Raw genomic sequence first — 18885 nt, forward strand, 5'->3', positions numbered from 1 at the left:
TTACTTTATTTCTTAATAAAGATTTACTGTATTATCATCACAAGACAGCTGGGTCATCATTCTCTGGATTTCAAACCTTTCCTCATACTATATCAAATTGCAAAAATACACTTGATTCAAGTTTTCCTCCTGATATTTGAACATTTACCATCAGCCATATCCTTAACAATAGGAGCCCCTGAAGATAATCTGTGAAATAAGCTGACTGATCTTTGCCAAAGTGGAGCTAAATGAGATGAGTGGGCTGACCTGGACTGAATCCAATTAAAAATAACATACACATATGATGAAAATACAGGCAATAGTGTCCCACTCTGTCATTCAAGCTGCATTCAATTTATTTCAAATCAGGCACCGGACTCCTGCCACAGAAGACCTCACTGAGAAAATGTATTTTTCAGCAACATTGTATAAACATTCTTAAGAATAAGCTTTAATTCAGAATTATAACATATGGATCTCTTACGTTAAAGGATCAGTGCTTAATGCTCAGTGATTCCACAGCAATAGAAACTGTGATATTTAGCACCCCATGAAATACCTCTGGCAATTATCCCCCAGAATTTCTCCTAGCGGCAACTTGATCTAGCACCTTTAAAGCAGTAAAATAGGTGCTTCGTAAGAACCTTAGAGAACAAAATTTGACACTGAGTCACATAAGGAGATATTAGGATAGAGGGCCAAAAGCTCGATTGAAGTAGGTTTTAAGCAGTGTTTCAAAGAAGGAAGAAGAGGTTTCAAATCCCGCAACATCTCTAATCTCTTCTAGCCCCACCACCCTACTAGTTATCTGTGTTCCTCCGATTCTTGCTTCTTGTTCACTCCCAGTTTTACTTCCTTCACCATTGTGGCTGAACCTTCAGTTGCCTAGACCCTGAGCTCCAGAATACCATCCCTGTACCTTGTTACTTTTGAACTTCCTTTTCTTTCTTTAAGACACTCCATAAAAACTCACCACTTTTGACCAAGATTTTGATCATCAGAATGAATTACTCCTTGGACTGGATTATACACCGATGGCTCATTCCCTATACCTCAGCTTAAAATTGTCAGGGGAAGTCTGCCTCTAGCTGGTTGGCTTGCCCAGCTTTAATATTCTGCTGATGAATTTTTAATTATTATGAGGTAAGATTTTTATCCCTTACAGGAGGAAATCCCACTCTCCAGAGCTGCTGGACAAGTGGATCCTGGCAGCTCTGCAGGAGTGGCAGTGTCACCAGGAGCAGTAGCAACTATCCAAGCTAGTAGGAATCTGGGAGAAAGAACAACGATGAATGCTCTGGAACTCAGGCAAGACTGAGATCTTGCTGGGGCCTCCCAGCCAACAAACCTGGCCTGGGAAGTTGGTGGGTGGGGTGGGGGAGAGAGAGCAAGAGTACATGAGGGAGGTTACCTTTGTCCTAATGGCATGCAGCACTGAACCATCAACTTTCTGCTGCTTTTGATTCCCTGAGCCCTTTCGATTGTCAGTTTCTCATGAGTCCTCCTCACTTAACATGACAACTGCAGTCCTTTTCCTGATTGGAGCAATTTAAGCTGGGGTATAGGGAACGAGCCTCTTGCTTCTTAACTGGGGCCTCTCCCCATTCCCGGTCTAAGATTCCCTTTTGGGACATTTCACTGTTCCACAATTGCACAGTGTTAGAAAGTTACAAAAGGCTTAACCACAACAAAAACAAGACATATAACAAGTTGGAGTAGCAAAATTTAAACATCATAGGATTATCATTACTCAGAACCTGCCTTTTCCCCTACACCCTATCTTTAAACTCTAGACAGAACACCAACAATTACATGGATTTTCCCATGGTCAACCAGTGACAGTAAAGTTTTCTTTAGAAAAGATCTTGACAGCTTGTATTTCTGTGTGGTACCATTGGGTTTTCAACTCTTCCGGTGTAACTGCAAACCAATACTCTGGCAATCTTCCCCACTTCACTTACGGATGCATGTGTGTCACACTACATGATGCAAGAAATGGCTTTTGCATAGGTTTCTCAACTTTAATACAGAAAAATGTGCATTTTTCTTATTGTTTTGTTAATGGAAACAAGCCTTCAATGACCCTTTAAAAAGCTGAAGAAATTGTCTTCCTTGTCACCTCCATAACAGACTGTTGTTTCATTGTTTTGATCAAAACTAAATGAATAAAACTGCAGCATAGAAATTTCCCCCTCAAGTAATTTTCTAGTTGACGCACAAGATGTTTGACATGGTCACATTCTTCTCATTGTCAACTGAAAAATGGAACTTTCATCTCCACTTTTTTCTCAAGTTGATCAAAATATTTGTTTACCCTCTAACTTTCCAAGTTTGTTAACTTTTGCATTCAACTCAGCAACTGCTCTGGTGAGTTCTGATGTCTTTGTTTCAGAATCAAATGGAATTAAAAATAGAAAATGCTGGAAAACTCAGCAAGGTCTGGCATTGTATGTGGAGAGAGAACATATGGCTCTTTTTCTTCTGCTCTGAAGAAGAGTCATACAGACTTAAAACATTAACTTTGCTTCTCTTGCCACAGATTCCACCTTCTGGAGTACAAACTGTATTATCAGCCACCATCAATGACTGATCCACCCCAATAATTCTCCTTTTCTGAAGGCTCCTTAAGCATTCCTATTACTGCCACTGGTTTACTGTTCAGCTTCCAACAATTGGCTTGCCTTGTCTCAAGGTGATAAAAGCAATGGTTTATTCACATCATTTTTATTAACTGGAACAACTTCTGCCTTCTCCCTAAAGCTAGATGTTTTTCCCATTCCTCCAGCTGGGTTTACAAATGGAGATCTACTGCTCCCTAGCTGTCCATGTGATATATCATATCCTCCTTCAAAAACCACTGCTTCCTGTATCTTAGAAACCCAACTGTCTTCCACGTGGAACCTCTTAGTTACTGGATTTTGAAATTCTTCCAGTGTTCTGAGATTTCTCATTCTCAAAAGTTGTTCTAATTTCAGTGATCAAGACCACCTCTCAAACAACATTTATTCCCCCCTAACAAATTCTACAAACATTTCACTCAGTCCTTTCTTTAAAGTTCAAAATTTCAATTGATATTCTCCATGGACATTCATAATCTGTGGATTGTTCTTCCTAAACAAATCCAGACCAAAACACTTTGCAAATTAAGAGGCCACTTGAAATTTGTAGACATCTTTGCAAACAAGCAAAAGCATCTATTAATTCAGCGTTCAATTAATTTAGGCATGATGCGAAGACTCTTATATCAAAGCTCGGAGCGGGACTCAATTCCTCATCCAAACTAAACTCCGTTTCCCCCATAATCTTGGCTGTTCTCTCACCATTCATGCTGTCTGATTTCTTTCTCTCTAAAACTCAAGCTCAAGTTTTCACATTTCCATTTTTTTTCAAGTTCAAGTGTTTCTAACCCTTTCTGAAACTTGTGCATCTGCAACTGACTTCTAGCCAACTCAAGCTGTGATATACCGGTCTCAGGCTTTTCTTCTCATAATTCCAAATGCTATGCTATTACCTCAATTATGTCTACTTTCTTAGCTCCTGCTTTTAATTCTAACTTCAACTTTAATGCTAATATGATTAATTGAGCCTTAGTTAACTATTGCACATCAGGGATGAATCTTGCCGTTCCAAAAAAATCCTACAAGAGGTCCACCAGCTCTTCAAGAGCAGAAGCTGATCATCCTAAGCGAGGCAGAGAATATTTCAAGATGTGGGCATCCACTCTCCAACTTTTAAAAATATAAAGCAATAAAACAAACAACCTCAGCAGCCAGGCCACTATCGTGCATGGGGTGGGGTGATAAGGGTTCAGAGGGAGAACCCCTCTAGATAGCAGTATGTGGCTGTGGGCACTGTCAAAGCCAGGCAGGCTGGGAAATCTGTCTTGAGCGCTGGCCTCTAGTTTCCCATCAGGAAGCCACCTCCAGACAACTACACTGTTCTCCCAACATCTGAGGGCATGGAAACAGATTGGAAAATTCCAATTGGCCCTCTGATAATAGGCCTATAAAGGGCTCACTTGGTCAACAACTACTTGCAACAGTGGGGCAGGATGGAGTCAGGAATCAGAATTTTTGCATCTCCCCACTTCTATGCCCTCTCCCCTTAAGGCTTTAACTCTGGTCTCCCCATTTATTCATGAGTGTGTCTATGATTCTTACTTTGCTAAATACTTAAGTTAGGATCTAGAATAATGTGAATCACACAGCACTAAAGACTGATTATATGCACACACTGCAGAGGACAGGAAAGCTAACAGAGCTATAAAAAGAGACAAATCACAAGGTTTAGGTTAGTAAGAAAGAAGAACATAGGAACAAGTGAGGTTGGCTAATCAATATGGAATCTAAGAGTTCCTAAACTGATGGCTGCAGAGAAAAGAAAGAATCTAGATAAAGAAAATGGAAATGGGAAAAAGTCCCAATCTTTCCCACATGCTCTTCTCTGGTTCAAATTGTTTCCTATGCAAATTTAATGGATATTTTTCATAGTGAAGCGCACAGGTGTGCATTTAAATATTATTTTGATCATTACATTCATTCACTAAAATAGCAGCCAATGCCACTTCAGATACATTTGATATGAACCAGACAATCTTCCCCATCTGTCTGCAACATGTGCCTTGGTGATGTATGAAGCTTACGTAGTTCTGTCTGCAGAGCCTGATTTCAGATCCCCTTGGGCAATTAGACATCTGTCTATTAATAAAAGGCACAGTAAACATAGGGAGAAGCAATAAGAACTACAAGACAGCCACCCCATATGACGCATCTTAGCTTACATGGGAGCATATGAATACAAAATGCTTGCATGCAAACCTACAAAAGATGGGACAAAACTGTATTTTTAAATCAGGTTTCTAGGTTTTGAGGCCAACCCTGCTCTGGTTGAGGGATCTGAATGGATTGATCATAGTTCATTTGTAAGGTATGCAGCAGAAAACACAAACATAGTGCTTGAAACATGAAAACTAGCCCACATGAAGAAGTTCGAGCGAACAACCATGGTTATCTGTTCAGCACAGCTGTGGAGCTTGGGCACAGAAAAGTCTGTGAGCAGCCGTTTTTTGCTGGATGCAACTGAGGTTTAGGGGCATGGAGAAAGCGTGTGAGCAGCAATTTTAGAAGGGTAGAAGACTTCTGATAGCAGCACAGTTGGGAGCTGGCAATATGCCTATATTTAATGGCTGGAATGTAGCATGGCCAAACAGCAAAGTAGAAGATTGGCGCAGCTGGTAAAGAGGATCACAAAGGCTAGATATAGGAGCAGAACTGAGAGATTGTGTTCATTTTAGGTGAGACTTACACCATTGAGCTCAATTGGGGATCATTCTAGCTCCTAGCAAAAGACGAGCTACAATTCCTTGAGGACATCTTTGAAGGATTTGAGATTCTTAATGATCTATGCTGTCTGGGTGGGCTACTGAGGACATTTGTGTCTGCCAAGTGGTGTGCAGTTTGTGGTTTGTGTTCAACTGTAAGTTGGCTAGTAATCCAGGTTTACCTCAAGTTAATTCTGGATGTTAACATTACAGGAGAGATAATATTTATCATTTGCTTTGTTGGTTCTTGTATAGTAAAAGTTATTCCATTCATTCAAAAGAATGGGTCAGTCAAGCAGACGCAGCATGGATTCATGAAGGGAAAGTCATGTTTGACGAATATACTGGATTTTTACGAATAGGTAACAAGTGCGGTTGACAGAGGGGAGCCGGTGGATGTGATGTATTTAGGTTTCCAGAACGCGTTTGATAAGGTGCCTCACAAAAGGTTGTTGCATAAGATTAAGGTACACAGAGTTGGGGGTAAAAAGTGTTCGCATAGATTGAGGACTGACTACCTAACAGGAAGCAGAGAATTGAAATAAATGGGTGCTTTTCCAGTTGGCAGTTGGTGACTAGTGGCGTGCTGCAGGGATCGGTGCTAGGGCCTCAACTGTTCACCATATACATAGACGATCTAGAGGAGGTGACCAAGTGTAGGTAACAAAGTTTGCGGATGACACAAAGATGAGTGGGAAAGCAAATTGCTTGGAGGACGTGGAAAGTCTGCAGTGAGATTTGGATAGGCTAAGTGAGTGGGCGAGGATCTGGCAGATGGGGTATAACGTTGGCAAGTGTGAGGTTATCCACTTTGGAAGGAATAATAGTAAAATGGACTATTTAAATGGTGAAAAATTACAACATGCTACTGTGCAGAGGGACCTGGGGGTCCTTGTGCATGAATCACAAAAACTCAGTTTGCAGGTGATCAAGGCAGCAAATGGAATGTTGGCCTTTATCGCGAGGGGGATGGAGTATAAAAGCAGGGAGGTCTTGGTCCAATTGTACAAGGTACTGGTAAGGCTGCAACTAGAGTACTGTGTGCAATTTTGGTCCCATTATTTGTGAAAGGATATATTGGCTTTGGAGGGAGTACAGAGAAGGTTCACCAGGTTGATTCCAGAGATGAGGGGGTTAGCTTATGAGGAGAGACTGAGTAGATTGGACCTGTACTCAGAGTTTAGCAGGCTGAGGGGAGATGTTATAGAGACATAAGAGATAATGAAGGGGCTAGACAGGGTAGAAGCAGAGAGATTATTTCCACTTAGAAAGGAAACAAGAACTAGAGGGCACAGCCTCAAAATAAGTGGGAGTCAACTTAGAACAGGAGTTGAGGAGGAACTTCTTCTCCCAGAGGGTAGTGAATCTTTGGAATTCTCTGCCCATTGAAGTAGTGGAGGCTACCTCATTAAGTGTGTTTAAGTCACAGGTAGATAGATTTCTAATCAATAAGGGAATTCAGAGTTATGGGGAGCAGGCGGGTAAGTGGAACTGAACTATCAGATCAGCCATGATCTCAATGGATGGTGGGGCAGGCTCAAGGTGCTAGATGGCCTACTCCTGCTCTTATTTCTTCTGTTCTTTTGACATGTAAAATAACTTTCCTCTCCAATGTGCTTAGATGATCAAAATTAAGCTGGGAGATCATTGAGATTATGGGGACCATTACTCCTTACAGAGTTGGTCAAACTACAGAGTAGCCCTTCTGGGACCACAGGAATGCACCAATGAGAGCAACTGGTCTGGGGTGAATATGTAAAATGCAAATTTGGAACTTGAACACAATTAGAGGGAATCTTTGTATACAACTGTGGAAACATAGAAACTAAAACCAAAGTAGACCATTTGGCCTTCATGACTGGTCCGCCATTCACTCTGATCATGGCCGATCATCAAATTCAATATCCTGATTTCCTCCCTTTCATAAGAACATATAAGAACATAAGAAATAGGAGCAGGAGTAGGCCATCTGGCCCTTTGAGCCTGCCCCGCCATTCAATAAAGATCATGGCTGATCTGTTGTGGCTCAGTTCCACATTCCCGCCCTCTCCCCATAACCCTTAATCCCCTCTCTTATCAGAAACCCATCAACCCACGTCTTAAAAATATTTAGCGAGGTAGCCTCCACCACTTCAACGGGCAGAGAATTCCAGAGATTCACCACCCTTTGAGTGAAGAAATTCTTCCTCAACTCTGTTCTAAACCGTCCCCCCCTTTATCTTGAGGCTGTGCCCCCTAGTCCTACTGTCCTTTGAGCGGGAAGAGTCTCTCCACCTCTATCCTATCCATCCCATTCATCATCTTATACGTCTCAAATGAGATCTCCCCTCATTCTTCTCAACTCTAACGAGTACAAGCCCAGTTTATTCAGCCTCTCCTCATAGCTCAACCCCCTCAACTCCGGCATCAGCCTAGTAAACCTCCTCTGCACTCCCTCCAAGGCCAAAATATCCTTGCATAAGTACGGTGCCCAAAACTGCACACAGTACTCCAGCTGCGGCCTCACCAATGCCCTATATAGCCGCAGCAAGGCCTCCCTACTTTTATATTCAATCCCCCCTCGCTATGAAGGCCAGCATCCCATTCACCTTCCTGACCACCTGCTGCACCTGCAAGCTGGGTTTTTGCGACTCATGCACAAGGACCCCAAGGTCCCTCTTTCCCCCATATCCCTTGATCACTTTAGCTCCTAAACCTATATCTAATTTTTTCTTGAAATCATACAACTTTTGGCCTCAACTACAGTCTGTGGTAATGAATTCCACATTCACCAACCAATCTCTGGATGAAGAAATTTCTCCTCACCTCAGTTCGAAAAGATTTACCCCTTATCATCAAACTATGACCTTAGTTCTGGAAGGAACAGATTCAAGTAGTCCCAAATGGCTTTTTCTCTTTCATACACTATGGGTCCATGGTTAGGTCAAAGAACACATTCATTTTGTAACATCAGTTCTATGGAATACCTGTTCTCTATTTTTGAGTGCAAATAGCAAACCTCAATTTAAACAGACACTTTGACATGTTTGGAATCTACATTAATTCTCAAATAAGATATCCCATGAAACATTTATTTGGTACATTCAATTTCTAGCTCTATGCATCAAATTCTGTGTATTGTAAAATAACGTGGAATCCTTTATATTTCTTTTTTCAGGGCATGTAGCTTTCCACTCCCATTTCAACTTAGCACGTTCAATATCCAATGTATTGTGACTACATGGTATATTTCATCATATTAATGGTCATTGCAGCAAGTCACATTTTGAAGTGCACAGTCATGTTTTTGGTACATAAGCTTGCATTTTACTGTATTCAAGATTTGTATTCAGCCTCCTCCTTCAATTTAAAATCAGTTAACCCAAGTCATTCACCAACTCAAAGGCGAAGTACTTCATCCTAAATTTGTAAGCTGCATAACCAGACAATTTTTTAGATACACAAAGTATGAACAATAAAAGGTGCTCTTAAGAACAGGGCCAGAACAATCACATCATAAGATAAGTCCCATTCACGTCAGGCTTCCTGTATTTGCTTCTTTTCAAGGTAGAGAATTTACGTAAGAACTCAAATTCTGAATTGGAAAATTCAAGTATTGCTTGTGAATAGAACTGGCATGAGGAATGATTGCGTATTGATGCTTCTGAATAATATAAATTGGTGAAGTGTTAAGGGCCTGTTCCCGCGACATCCTAATGGCTGAGAAACTGACTCATCTGTGAGCCAAGCAAGTTTCCAAAATGAAAGAAGGCAGATATTCAATATATAAAATTCTATAAAGAGTATGATTAAAAAAAAAATCAGAATTAAACTTTGTTAGTGTTTGAAGGAAATGGATAAACACCAGTTTCCTCATTCTGAGATTACAAATGTTCTTTATTTGAACTGTCAGATAATCACTCCAAAGACAGTCATCATTAGGAAAGGTCATCAGCCCAAAACATTGAGCAGAAAGTTAGAAGTTAAGGGACCGTTCAATTAGACAAGAGGGTGACAACTTTGAAGACAAGGGAGCATTTAAATGGCAGGAAGGCGTAGGGTGGGGATCCTACTGCTCTTCTGCCTCCACCTGATTAATAGGCAGGAAGGCTCATGGATACTTTCCTGCCCAGACAATAATCAAAATCTCCAAGTGAGATTCAACCATTGGCAACTAGGGGAGTTGCCATGTGAAGTGCCCAAGTGGGGTGTGGGGGGGGGGGGAAATAGTGAGAGAGACAGACAGACAGAGACAGAGACAGAGACAGAGACAGAGACAGAGACAGAGACAGAGACAGAGACAGAGACAGAGACAGAGACAGAGACAGAGACAGAGACAGAGACAGAGACAGAGACAGAGACACAAAGAGGGATCCATTCAATGCCTGATTGAGGGACCCAGCATCAGAAACGGGGCTGGAGGCCCACTGAGAGCTAACCCATTTTTTTCTATACTGTCTCCATCTTCAATGAGCAACCCCTCCCAATGGCTCCCATTCCACTCTGATGGGTACGTTACCTCACTAACTGTCCTGACTGGAGACAATACACACCTCTTCAACCTCTGCTTGGTCCTCTCTCCACTCACATTGTCTGTACCTTTAAGACTTGATTTCCTGTAAAGACTTGCATTCCAACCATTATCTTGTAAACTGAGTTTGTCTCGGTATACGCCCTGTTCGTGAACAGAAGTCCTCACTCGCCTGATGAAGGAGCCTGAGACTCCGAAAGCTAGTGCCAAATAAACCTGGTGTTGAGAGACTTCGTAGGGCGCATTACCAGCAGCAACCACCATTCCCACTGGCACTGACAAGCAATGAGATCTATCATCATCTGATTAGCTGGAACCTCTCAGGTGCTAAGATGTAAATCCCCGGGCTCTCTGATCACAGTGAAGGCGTTACACTGACCAATTAAGTACCTGACAGGCACTTACTTTTGGCAGGCCTTTCCCAGTGGAAGCATTGCAGAGTTTTCACCAGTTCTCCAGCTAGATGAAAAGGCCCAGTTACCAATATCAAATCTGCCTGTTAATTCTGCAGATACTCCTTGACCTGCTGAATATTTACAACAGCGTTTTCCATTTTTATTTTAAATATCAGATTTCCAGCATCCACAATGCTTTTGAGTGGCCACCGTTGTAATCTAGTAAATGCAGCAGGAAATTTGCACACACGCTAAGATAATGCTAAAAATAATATGCCTTTGACCAGATAACTTGATTCTAAGATGTCATTTGTTTGATGTATAAATACTGACAAGTGTAACAGGAAGAATGCTCCTGCTTAGGATAGAGCTATGAGAACAAGCAAGGTTATGGTTTAATATCTCATTCAAAAGATGTCACTTCCTCAGTGCTGTGCTGGACACCAGCAAAAATCTTTGGACCGATTCTTCTACCCTTTGCACTGCTATAGCAGCACAGCAGGCCTGAAGACATCGGTGGAAGCCATTTAGCGGGCTCTCTGCTGGGCACTGCAATCCCCAGGAGTCTCCAACTCCTAAGTTTTCTGATGTCATCAGCTCCAAGCCAGAAATCAGCACGGAGCTGATTTGAACATGAAAATTAAAATTTAAATCCCATTAACAGGCCTGGGACTGAAGTCTCCAGACCGGCTAGTGTGCACCATCCCTGCCCCCAGCCAGGAATGGTTCATTCCAGGGGGTTTACAATAGCTCCCCACTAATGGGGACTTCGCTGGAGTGAAGGGAGGTCATGAAGGCCCCAAAGGAGGTTGGGCCCCCTGACACTGCCCACCAGGCATCGAACAGTACCAGGGGCAGGGGGGGGAGCCTGCTGCAATTTTGCATTCGGGATCTTTGGCGGAGGGAGGGGTGCTCAGGGCTGGCCAGTGTTCAGGAGGCTGCCAGTGCAGGGCCACTGCACTTGCCCTGATCTCGGCGCTGACAGATCGGTACATGCGCAGTGGCCTGCTCAGCGCTATGCTGCCAGCCTCTCCAGCAGGAATAGGCCCTGCCCACTGATTTTTAGCGTGATTCACACTAGGGCACTCCAGTGTGAGATTTATTTTGAAAATCCCGTTAAAAAAAAACCAGCAGGAGTTAAGTTTTTATACAAATTTGACACTTAGAATTTTCTTTTCGGAGAATCACCCCTCGTGGGTGATTCAGGAGTGGGACTTGAACCCACAATTTTTTGACTTAAAGGCAGGAGTGCTACCAACAGAGCCACAGCTGAATCACTAGTGGAAGAATTACAAAGCTCTAAAAATAAATACATTAAAAATACAAACCACTTTATAAATAAAAATTTATTTCCACATGAGGTCTTCCATTTTAGAAAATGAGCAAGTGCTAGCAGCTGAAAAGACATTGCAAATACCAAAACCATTTATGACAAAATCAAAGTTGAAAAGTCCAATTGTTTTATGCGCGTTCAGACAGAAAGCTTGTTCAAAGAACAGGATTGCATATTATTGCAAGGAGTAAACACTTCTATGAGCCAGCAAGTATAAACTATATATGGGCAGATGGATAGCATAAAAGAAGTCAAGGGTGGGGCTAATTAAGGACCAAAAGAATAAATTTAAACATGGTGGCAGGGGACATAGCCGACATGCCAAATGAGTACTTTGCATCTGTCTTTATCAAGATGCTGCTAAAATCATGGTGAAATAGGAAGTAGTTGAGACACAGAATCAGCTAAAAATTGATAAAGTGGAGTTTTCAGAAGGTTGCCTGTGCTTGAAAGTTGATAAGTCACAGGGATTTCCAAAAGAGCACTTTATAAAGAGCCACACAAATGGTCAGTCAGCGAAATGGAAGCCATTGAAATAAAGGGATGGGGCAACATAGATATGAAGCTGGCTAAGTAACAGGAAACAGTGAGTAGTGGCAAATAGTTGTTTTGCTAAATGGAAAGGGCAGTGTGGTGTAAAGTTGCCATAGTCCCAGATGACCATAGGCTGACTAGTTAGGCCACATTTGGAGTACTGTGTCTGGTTCGGGTCTGCACTACCAGGAGGGCGTGGAGACTTTGGAGAGAGTACAGAGAAGGTTTACCAGGATTTTGCCTGGTAGGATTTTGTCTTAGCTATGGAGGTGAGATTGGGCAAACTGGGGTTGTTCTCCCTGGAAAGACAGAGAATGAGGGGTGACCTAATAGAGGTGTATAAAATTATAAGGGGTATGGGTAGGGTGAACAGTGGGAAGCTTTTTCCCAGGTGGGAGGCGACAAACACGAGGGGTCACAGATTCAAGGTGAGGGGGGTGAGGTTTAACTCAGATATCAGAGGGACGTATTTTACACAGAGGGTGGTGGGGGTTTGGAATGCACTGCTATGCAGGGTAGTGGAGGCAGACATGCTGGGATCGTTTAAGACTTATCCGGATAGTCACATGAGCAGACTGGGAATGGAGGGATACAAAAGAATGGTCTAGTTGGACCAATGAGCGGCGCAGGCTTGGAAGGCCGAAGGGCCCATTTCCTGTGCTGTATTGTTCTTTGTTCTTTGGTGGGGATTTAACTTGGGGAAATCACCACAGCTCAGGTGAGAGGCAAGGTTGAGAAGACAGGTCTTCATGAATAACCTCAGCTGGTACGAGAATTGAACCTGCACTGATAGGATCGCTCCGCATCACAAACCAGCTGTCCAACCAACGGTGCTAGTAATCTAAAAATCTGTGGTAATGTTCTGGGGTCCCGGGTTTGAGTCCCACTATGGCAGAAGGTGAAATTAGAATCCAATAAAAATTTGGAATTAAACATGTACGATTCCCAAACACAGACAAAGGTCTTGTAACAAACAATACTTTATTCACTAGCTGAGCAGCTACTCCATGCCTATGCTCTGTTTGTGCTCTGGGGAGAACGTATGTGATCTTGACACATGACTTTTCTATAGCCACATCACGTGACAACTTGGCCAAATCTTCTCCATTTAAGTTAGGGCATACTGTGGCCCCCAAACTGGGATGTCATTGATCATGATCTCATAGGGTTGGCTTGCAAAGTGCTGCTTCATGTACAACTTGAAGTCTTCGCTGACAGCGGAGATCCCATAGTGCATGCAATGAAAATGATATCTGCCTACAGGAGACTTGGAAGTTTTGAGGATTCTTCATCTAGCAGGACTTGTCAGAACATGCAGTTTGCTTCCAGGATGCTGAAAATGTCAGCAGTTGGCATGTCTGTCATCACCTGTTCCACTGTCTTCACAGGATGAGGTCTGAGCAGCAACTTCTTCATATGTACTGGATCAAGACATATCCTGATTGTATCATCTTTCTTTATTGCAACCACCATTGCTGAAATTAATTCTGTAGCCTCATCTATATGAAACCTAGTGTTGTCATCCAATGCATCTCATTGACTACTTTCTCCTTCATGGCTATTGGGTACTCTTCTTGGCACACAAACTGTTGGCGATACCAAGTCATCTAGTCTCATGTGGTATACATGAGGCTAGCAGCTCACCAATGACATCACAGCTGAAGAGGTCCTTGTGCTCATTTCTGGGGCCTGTGTTGCGAAGCATGCATCTCTGGACCAAGTTGGATGAGCCCCAGTGAAATGCTGTCCTGAACTGCATTCTGGTCAACTATATGAAGCTGAAACTGCCTCGTATGCAGTGGAGAGTGGCCATACCTTCAGTGTGGATGGTTTGTCCACCATAAGCCATGAGGTCCACCTGGCTATTGGTGTCCAGTTCCTATAGCATTCGGTTGGGCAATACGTTTCAACTCACTCCGGTGTTAATCTTTATTTTCAGTCTCATGCTGCTGCAAATCATGTTTAGGATAGTAAAGATCTCATCCTTTTTTGTGACGATGTTGACATTCTCACAGAGTGTTGTTGGAGGCTTACTGTTTTTGCTGTTCTGGCTAAGCTCCTTGCTAACACTCCTAGCTTTGGAAGACTGACTAGCTGCTGTGTGACTGATGGTAAAGACTGCTGTGATTTTGATTTGCAGTATTTTGCAAAATTACGCCACTTGCCACATTTATTGCTTTACCATACACGAAACAGATTGTTCTGTTCTAAGAGAAATAGCTGTAGTGGTTGGGGCTTTCCCACCCAGAATCTCATGTTTTTGCTGACTGTTCATTCAAAATGTAGATGCTAATGGCTGTTAGTGTTAAATCTTTCTCTTGCAGCAGTTGCTTATGGACAAAATTGCTGTGGAACCCAGACTATTCAACCCCTGACTAACTCATCAGCAAAAAGGTGCCAAATGCATACTACTTTACTAAGGTTTCCACGGTTGCTGTATAAGTTTGCATTGATTCATCTGCTCTTTGGTTTGTTGAATTAAATATATGCCTGTCAAAGATTACACTTTGTTTTAGCAGAAGACAAATGTTTTAAACTTTTTTAGAATTATTTCAGAGTCCTCTTTCTCTTCCTCCATTTGGAAAACAAATGGCTCAAACTTTTCATAGGCCTCATGACCGAAGTTTAATAAGGTGAAAGCTTGCACGTACTTTGATTTGTCAGATAATGCAGCACTGCAATAAATATACCACTCCTTCTCAAATGGTCAATGTTTTCATCAAAGACATGTAGCTTGATGTGGCAGTTCTTATGCCATACTGTCAACTCCTGACACCATGTAGAAGTGCTGGGTTCCCAAATACTGACAACAAGATCTTGTAACAAGCAATATTTCGCTAGCTGAGCAGCTACTCCATGCTTGTGCTCTGCCCACACTCCAGGAAGAACTCCCATGCTCCCAACCAGTGACCCTTTTTGTAGCCACATCATCATGGAACCACTCAGTCTACAAAAAAAAACTAATGTTGACCAAGAAAACACTGTTGATTCTTGTAAAAACCCGTCTGGTTCACCTGGTCTGGCCTATATGTGACCTCAGACCCACAGATAGATGGTCGACTCTTAACCGCCCTCAAAATTGCCTATAAAATCACTCAATTCAAGGGCAATTAGAGATGGGCAACTAATGCTAGGCCTAGAAGCGACGCCCACATCCCCACAAAAGAATGAAAAAAAGTTATACAGTGGTGTTTCCGAGGGACCCACTTACAAAATTTGCTGATGACAAAACTTCTAGGTACTAGATGAAACTTACAAGCAGAGAAGTGTGAAGTGATACAATTCTCTCTCTTTTCTCTCTCTTAATGCAATCGCTTTACTTCTCTCACTAGGCTTGATTTCTCTATAATTTATCCTCCATCTCTGTCATTCGACTGCTTTTTGCTCCATCTTTAAATCTCACTGGTTAAGGAGATACATTGTTGGCTCATTTAAGTTTCAAAAGTCACAGCGCTGACAGAAATTTGCAAGGCATGGTGCAAAAAATTTTAAATTGAATGGTGCAAGAATAAGTCCAACATGCCAGGAGATTCCCTACTCCAGTGACAGCTGAAACATGATGTAGCTGTCCAAAAGCAGTCAGACATTTTGCCCTAGAGGCTGAAATTGACATTTCATGCACTGAACTTCAATTGACTTGAAGAATTTCTCAGTAACTGCCCTTATTGGATTCCTTGAGGAGGATACAGTAGCTAAGTATCACAGCCATGCTCAAGGCTTTAGAATAATATGAGCAAAGTAACTGAAGGTTCTCTTGTCACACAAGTAGCCTTTGGTTTTTTTCTCTCTGTGATATAACAGAACTCACTAGTTATCACATAAAAGTGGTATAGCACAGCAATTACATATCAGAGTACACACTAACTTTCTGTTAAGATTGATATCCAGGGACCAAAGTTTCCTACTTGTTTTACCTCCAAGTTCACCTACTACCATTTAAATAATTTCTGAACTCACAACTGCCCTTCACCCAGCTGTTTTAATGTCTCCCTTGCAACCACGAAAATTTCTAGCTGTAGTTTTTCTTTCAGTGCCATTCATTTATTCTCCAAAAGATTATGTCAATCTTCACCCATGCAATCAGTTAACAAAATTATTAGTTCACAGCTCAAACCAATTCAATCCACAAGTCATTTAGATTAGTCTTGTTCATGGAATACATCATCAGCAAGGTACTACTGTTGTTAACACTAATGCATGAATGCTCCTACAAGATCTCTCCATTATCTTAACAAAAGAATACTGAGTCAAGTTGGGAAGAGGAAATTAGAATGGAAGCAGGTTTGTGTTGAGGATAAACACTAGTTTAGACCAGTTGAGCCACACAGCCTATTCTGAAGATTCTATGTAAGTGGGTTAATTAACAAAAACTTTATAAGGAAATGGAATAATACACATCAATAAACAGGACAAATTACTGCAATATGACACACGTGCAACAATTCTATGAATAAACTGAAAGTGACCTTTGATTAAATAAAATATATAGTAGAATCTCATCTTACTGATGATCAATACAAATGGAACAACTGTTTTCTATTACTATGTCAAGTATTTCATCAACTCAAGGTCAGCTTCCTGGAGGCGCACAAGTTTGTCTACTTACATGTTCCTCTACATCTTCTCCAAGGATCTTGCTGTGCTTCACAAAGTCTGCAACAGCACCTGTCAGCACAATATCAAAAGCTTCCACATACGGTGCCAGATCTTGAACTACAAAAGGAAACAAAATAATAAAATTCAGTCTTAAATGCTTCCTGCAGAAGAAAAATAAAACCATTTGAAATATTAAAATTAAGCTTGGGAGCTTTGATGTTGTAGAACTAACTACCAATGAGCTTCACTTTCATTTGTACCCTTATTTATAATTTGATTCATATCTCCTTATCCTTCCTTTCTTCTCAGCACTTTCCTTTATTCCTTTCTCTAAATCCTTTCTAATAATATTAGTTAAGAACAATTAGAACATAACACCCACACAGAACATAACAGCAGCTCAAACTCCAACGATACTGAAAAGGTGAGATCATGTCACATAACATTAAAAACAAATCTGTCCACATGAAGAGTCTCTTTTTCCTGAAAACAAATTAAGCACAAACTTGAGAAGTATATTTTGACATGAAAATTATCAAGAAGTAGTTCAAAAAGCAAAGACAATGCGAGAGCTTTAATATACAAGTTCCCAGGAAAATCAAAGTTGTACTCAAAATAATGATGGTTAAGCCAGTAAGGAAGATAATGGAAAGAATCACCAAAATTTTTGATCAAAAAGTGGGTTTTAAGTGGTAGAGAAGGAAATAGTAGCAAAGTTGAAAGGTTTGGGAGGAGTCCCAGAATTTAGAGCCTAGGTTGCTGAAGGCACAACAATATAGCTGGGTTGGAGGGTTAGGTAAGGAAAGACAAAGTCGCAAATGAGAATTTTAAGTGGGAAATATTGAGGACTGGAAGCCAAATGAAAGTCAGTGAGGAAGGTGAGATGGATTGGATACAGGGAGCTGAGTATTGGATGATCTGACATCCACAGAGCAAAGAGAATATTGCAAGGAATGAGGAGGAAATAGTTTGGGGTAGGAGTGAAGAAAGGCAATGTCATAAATGTGGAAATCAATCATCATGTGACAGACAGAATATGATGCCGAGAGTTCAACACAAGGTCAAAGACTACACAGACATCTGGAAAGTTCAACACAAGGCACTGCATGGCAAGACTGTGGAGTTAAACTACAGCCCAGATCTTCCGATCTCTAGAAGAATTACGAGACTCCGGAAGATGTGCTTTGGGATCCCTATGAAGTCCCACAAGTATTTTTGGGAATTAGTCAGGAGCCTCCAATGGGCAATTCCACTCCAAAAAAAGTCTTCATTTGGTTGAATCAGAGACTATCAACTGTTCAGACTTACCTGGATAGTTACCCAAAACATATTAGATTAAAATCTAGTCTAATAATTGGGTGATTATAAAACTGACCCCTAATTACTCACTCTAACCTCCCCAATGTCTCCTTTGAACCTCCCACTGCTCCACCCCCCAAATTCCCCTTTGATCCGCTGTCCAGCTAGCTACGTGCTCTCTGCCTTAGTCACCCTGCCCCCTCCCCCTCCTCCACCCCACTCAGTTGGCCCATCATTGCCGCTTATACGCTTATTTTCTCTGTGGCTTTTCAAAGAAGCTTTGGGTCAAACATTAATTACAGAATATGACACTGCCATAAAAGGGGGACATTACTGTGTGGGGTGTCTCTCTGCTGCTACCTCTGAGGATTCCTGTGCTGAGTGAACTCCACAGGATGCTCCGTCAGAGGACTGCCCAAAAAATTCAGAGGAAAGCAAGTGTGCATTTTCTTTGTCTGTTTAGAGTCAGAAATAGGGGTTCTGACTTTAAACACAAGATTTGGGCCTTTATAAGCAGGATTAAGAAAAGAGAGTGGGTTTAAATTGACAAGAGAAAACAAACTTGCATTCACAAGGTACCTTCCACAGCCGTGGGACATTCCGAAGTGTTTCACAGCCAATAAGATACTTAATGAAAAGCATACCACAAGGTTAAGTACTACAAGATCCACAAGGTTAAGTAGAGCTTAGTTTATCATATCAGTCACTTCTCTATTTCCTTCCCCAACCTCCCTTTTTTCATTATTGATCTATGCTGCTAGTCATACAATGAACCTTGGTTCTATTCCAATTCAGATATCCTGAAATGAACTGCCATGTTTGTCCCATGACGTTATATTCAGTACAATAATCATTAAAAGAAAAAGAAGGAAAACATAAAGAAGGGAAACATAGAAAAAATAAGGAAAGAAGAAAA

The 18885-nt window shown here is 41.6% G+C and overlaps 1 protein-coding gene across 1 annotated transcript in view; it reads right to left on the minus strand.

The window, feature by feature from the left end:
- cap2 (cyclase associated actin cytoskeleton regulatory protein 2) overlaps positions 1-18885 on the minus strand; it is a 206793-nt gene that overhangs the window by 138357 nt on the left and 49551 nt on the right. The window contains exon 3 of the mRNA XM_080204145.1: positions 16681-16787. Within this exon, the coding sequence (XP_080060271.1) occupies positions 16681-16787 (107 nt within the window). The remainder of the gene's footprint in view (positions 1-16680; positions 16788-18885) is intronic.

Source organism: Carcharhinus amblyrhynchos, chromosome 2, assembly GCF_965287045.1.
Source record: "Carcharhinus amblyrhynchos chromosome 2, sCarAmb.v2.hapA, whole genome shotgun sequence".
Taxonomy (NCBI): domain Eukaryota; kingdom Metazoa; phylum Chordata; class Chondrichthyes; order Carcharhiniformes; family Carcharhinidae; genus Carcharhinus; species Carcharhinus amblyrhynchos.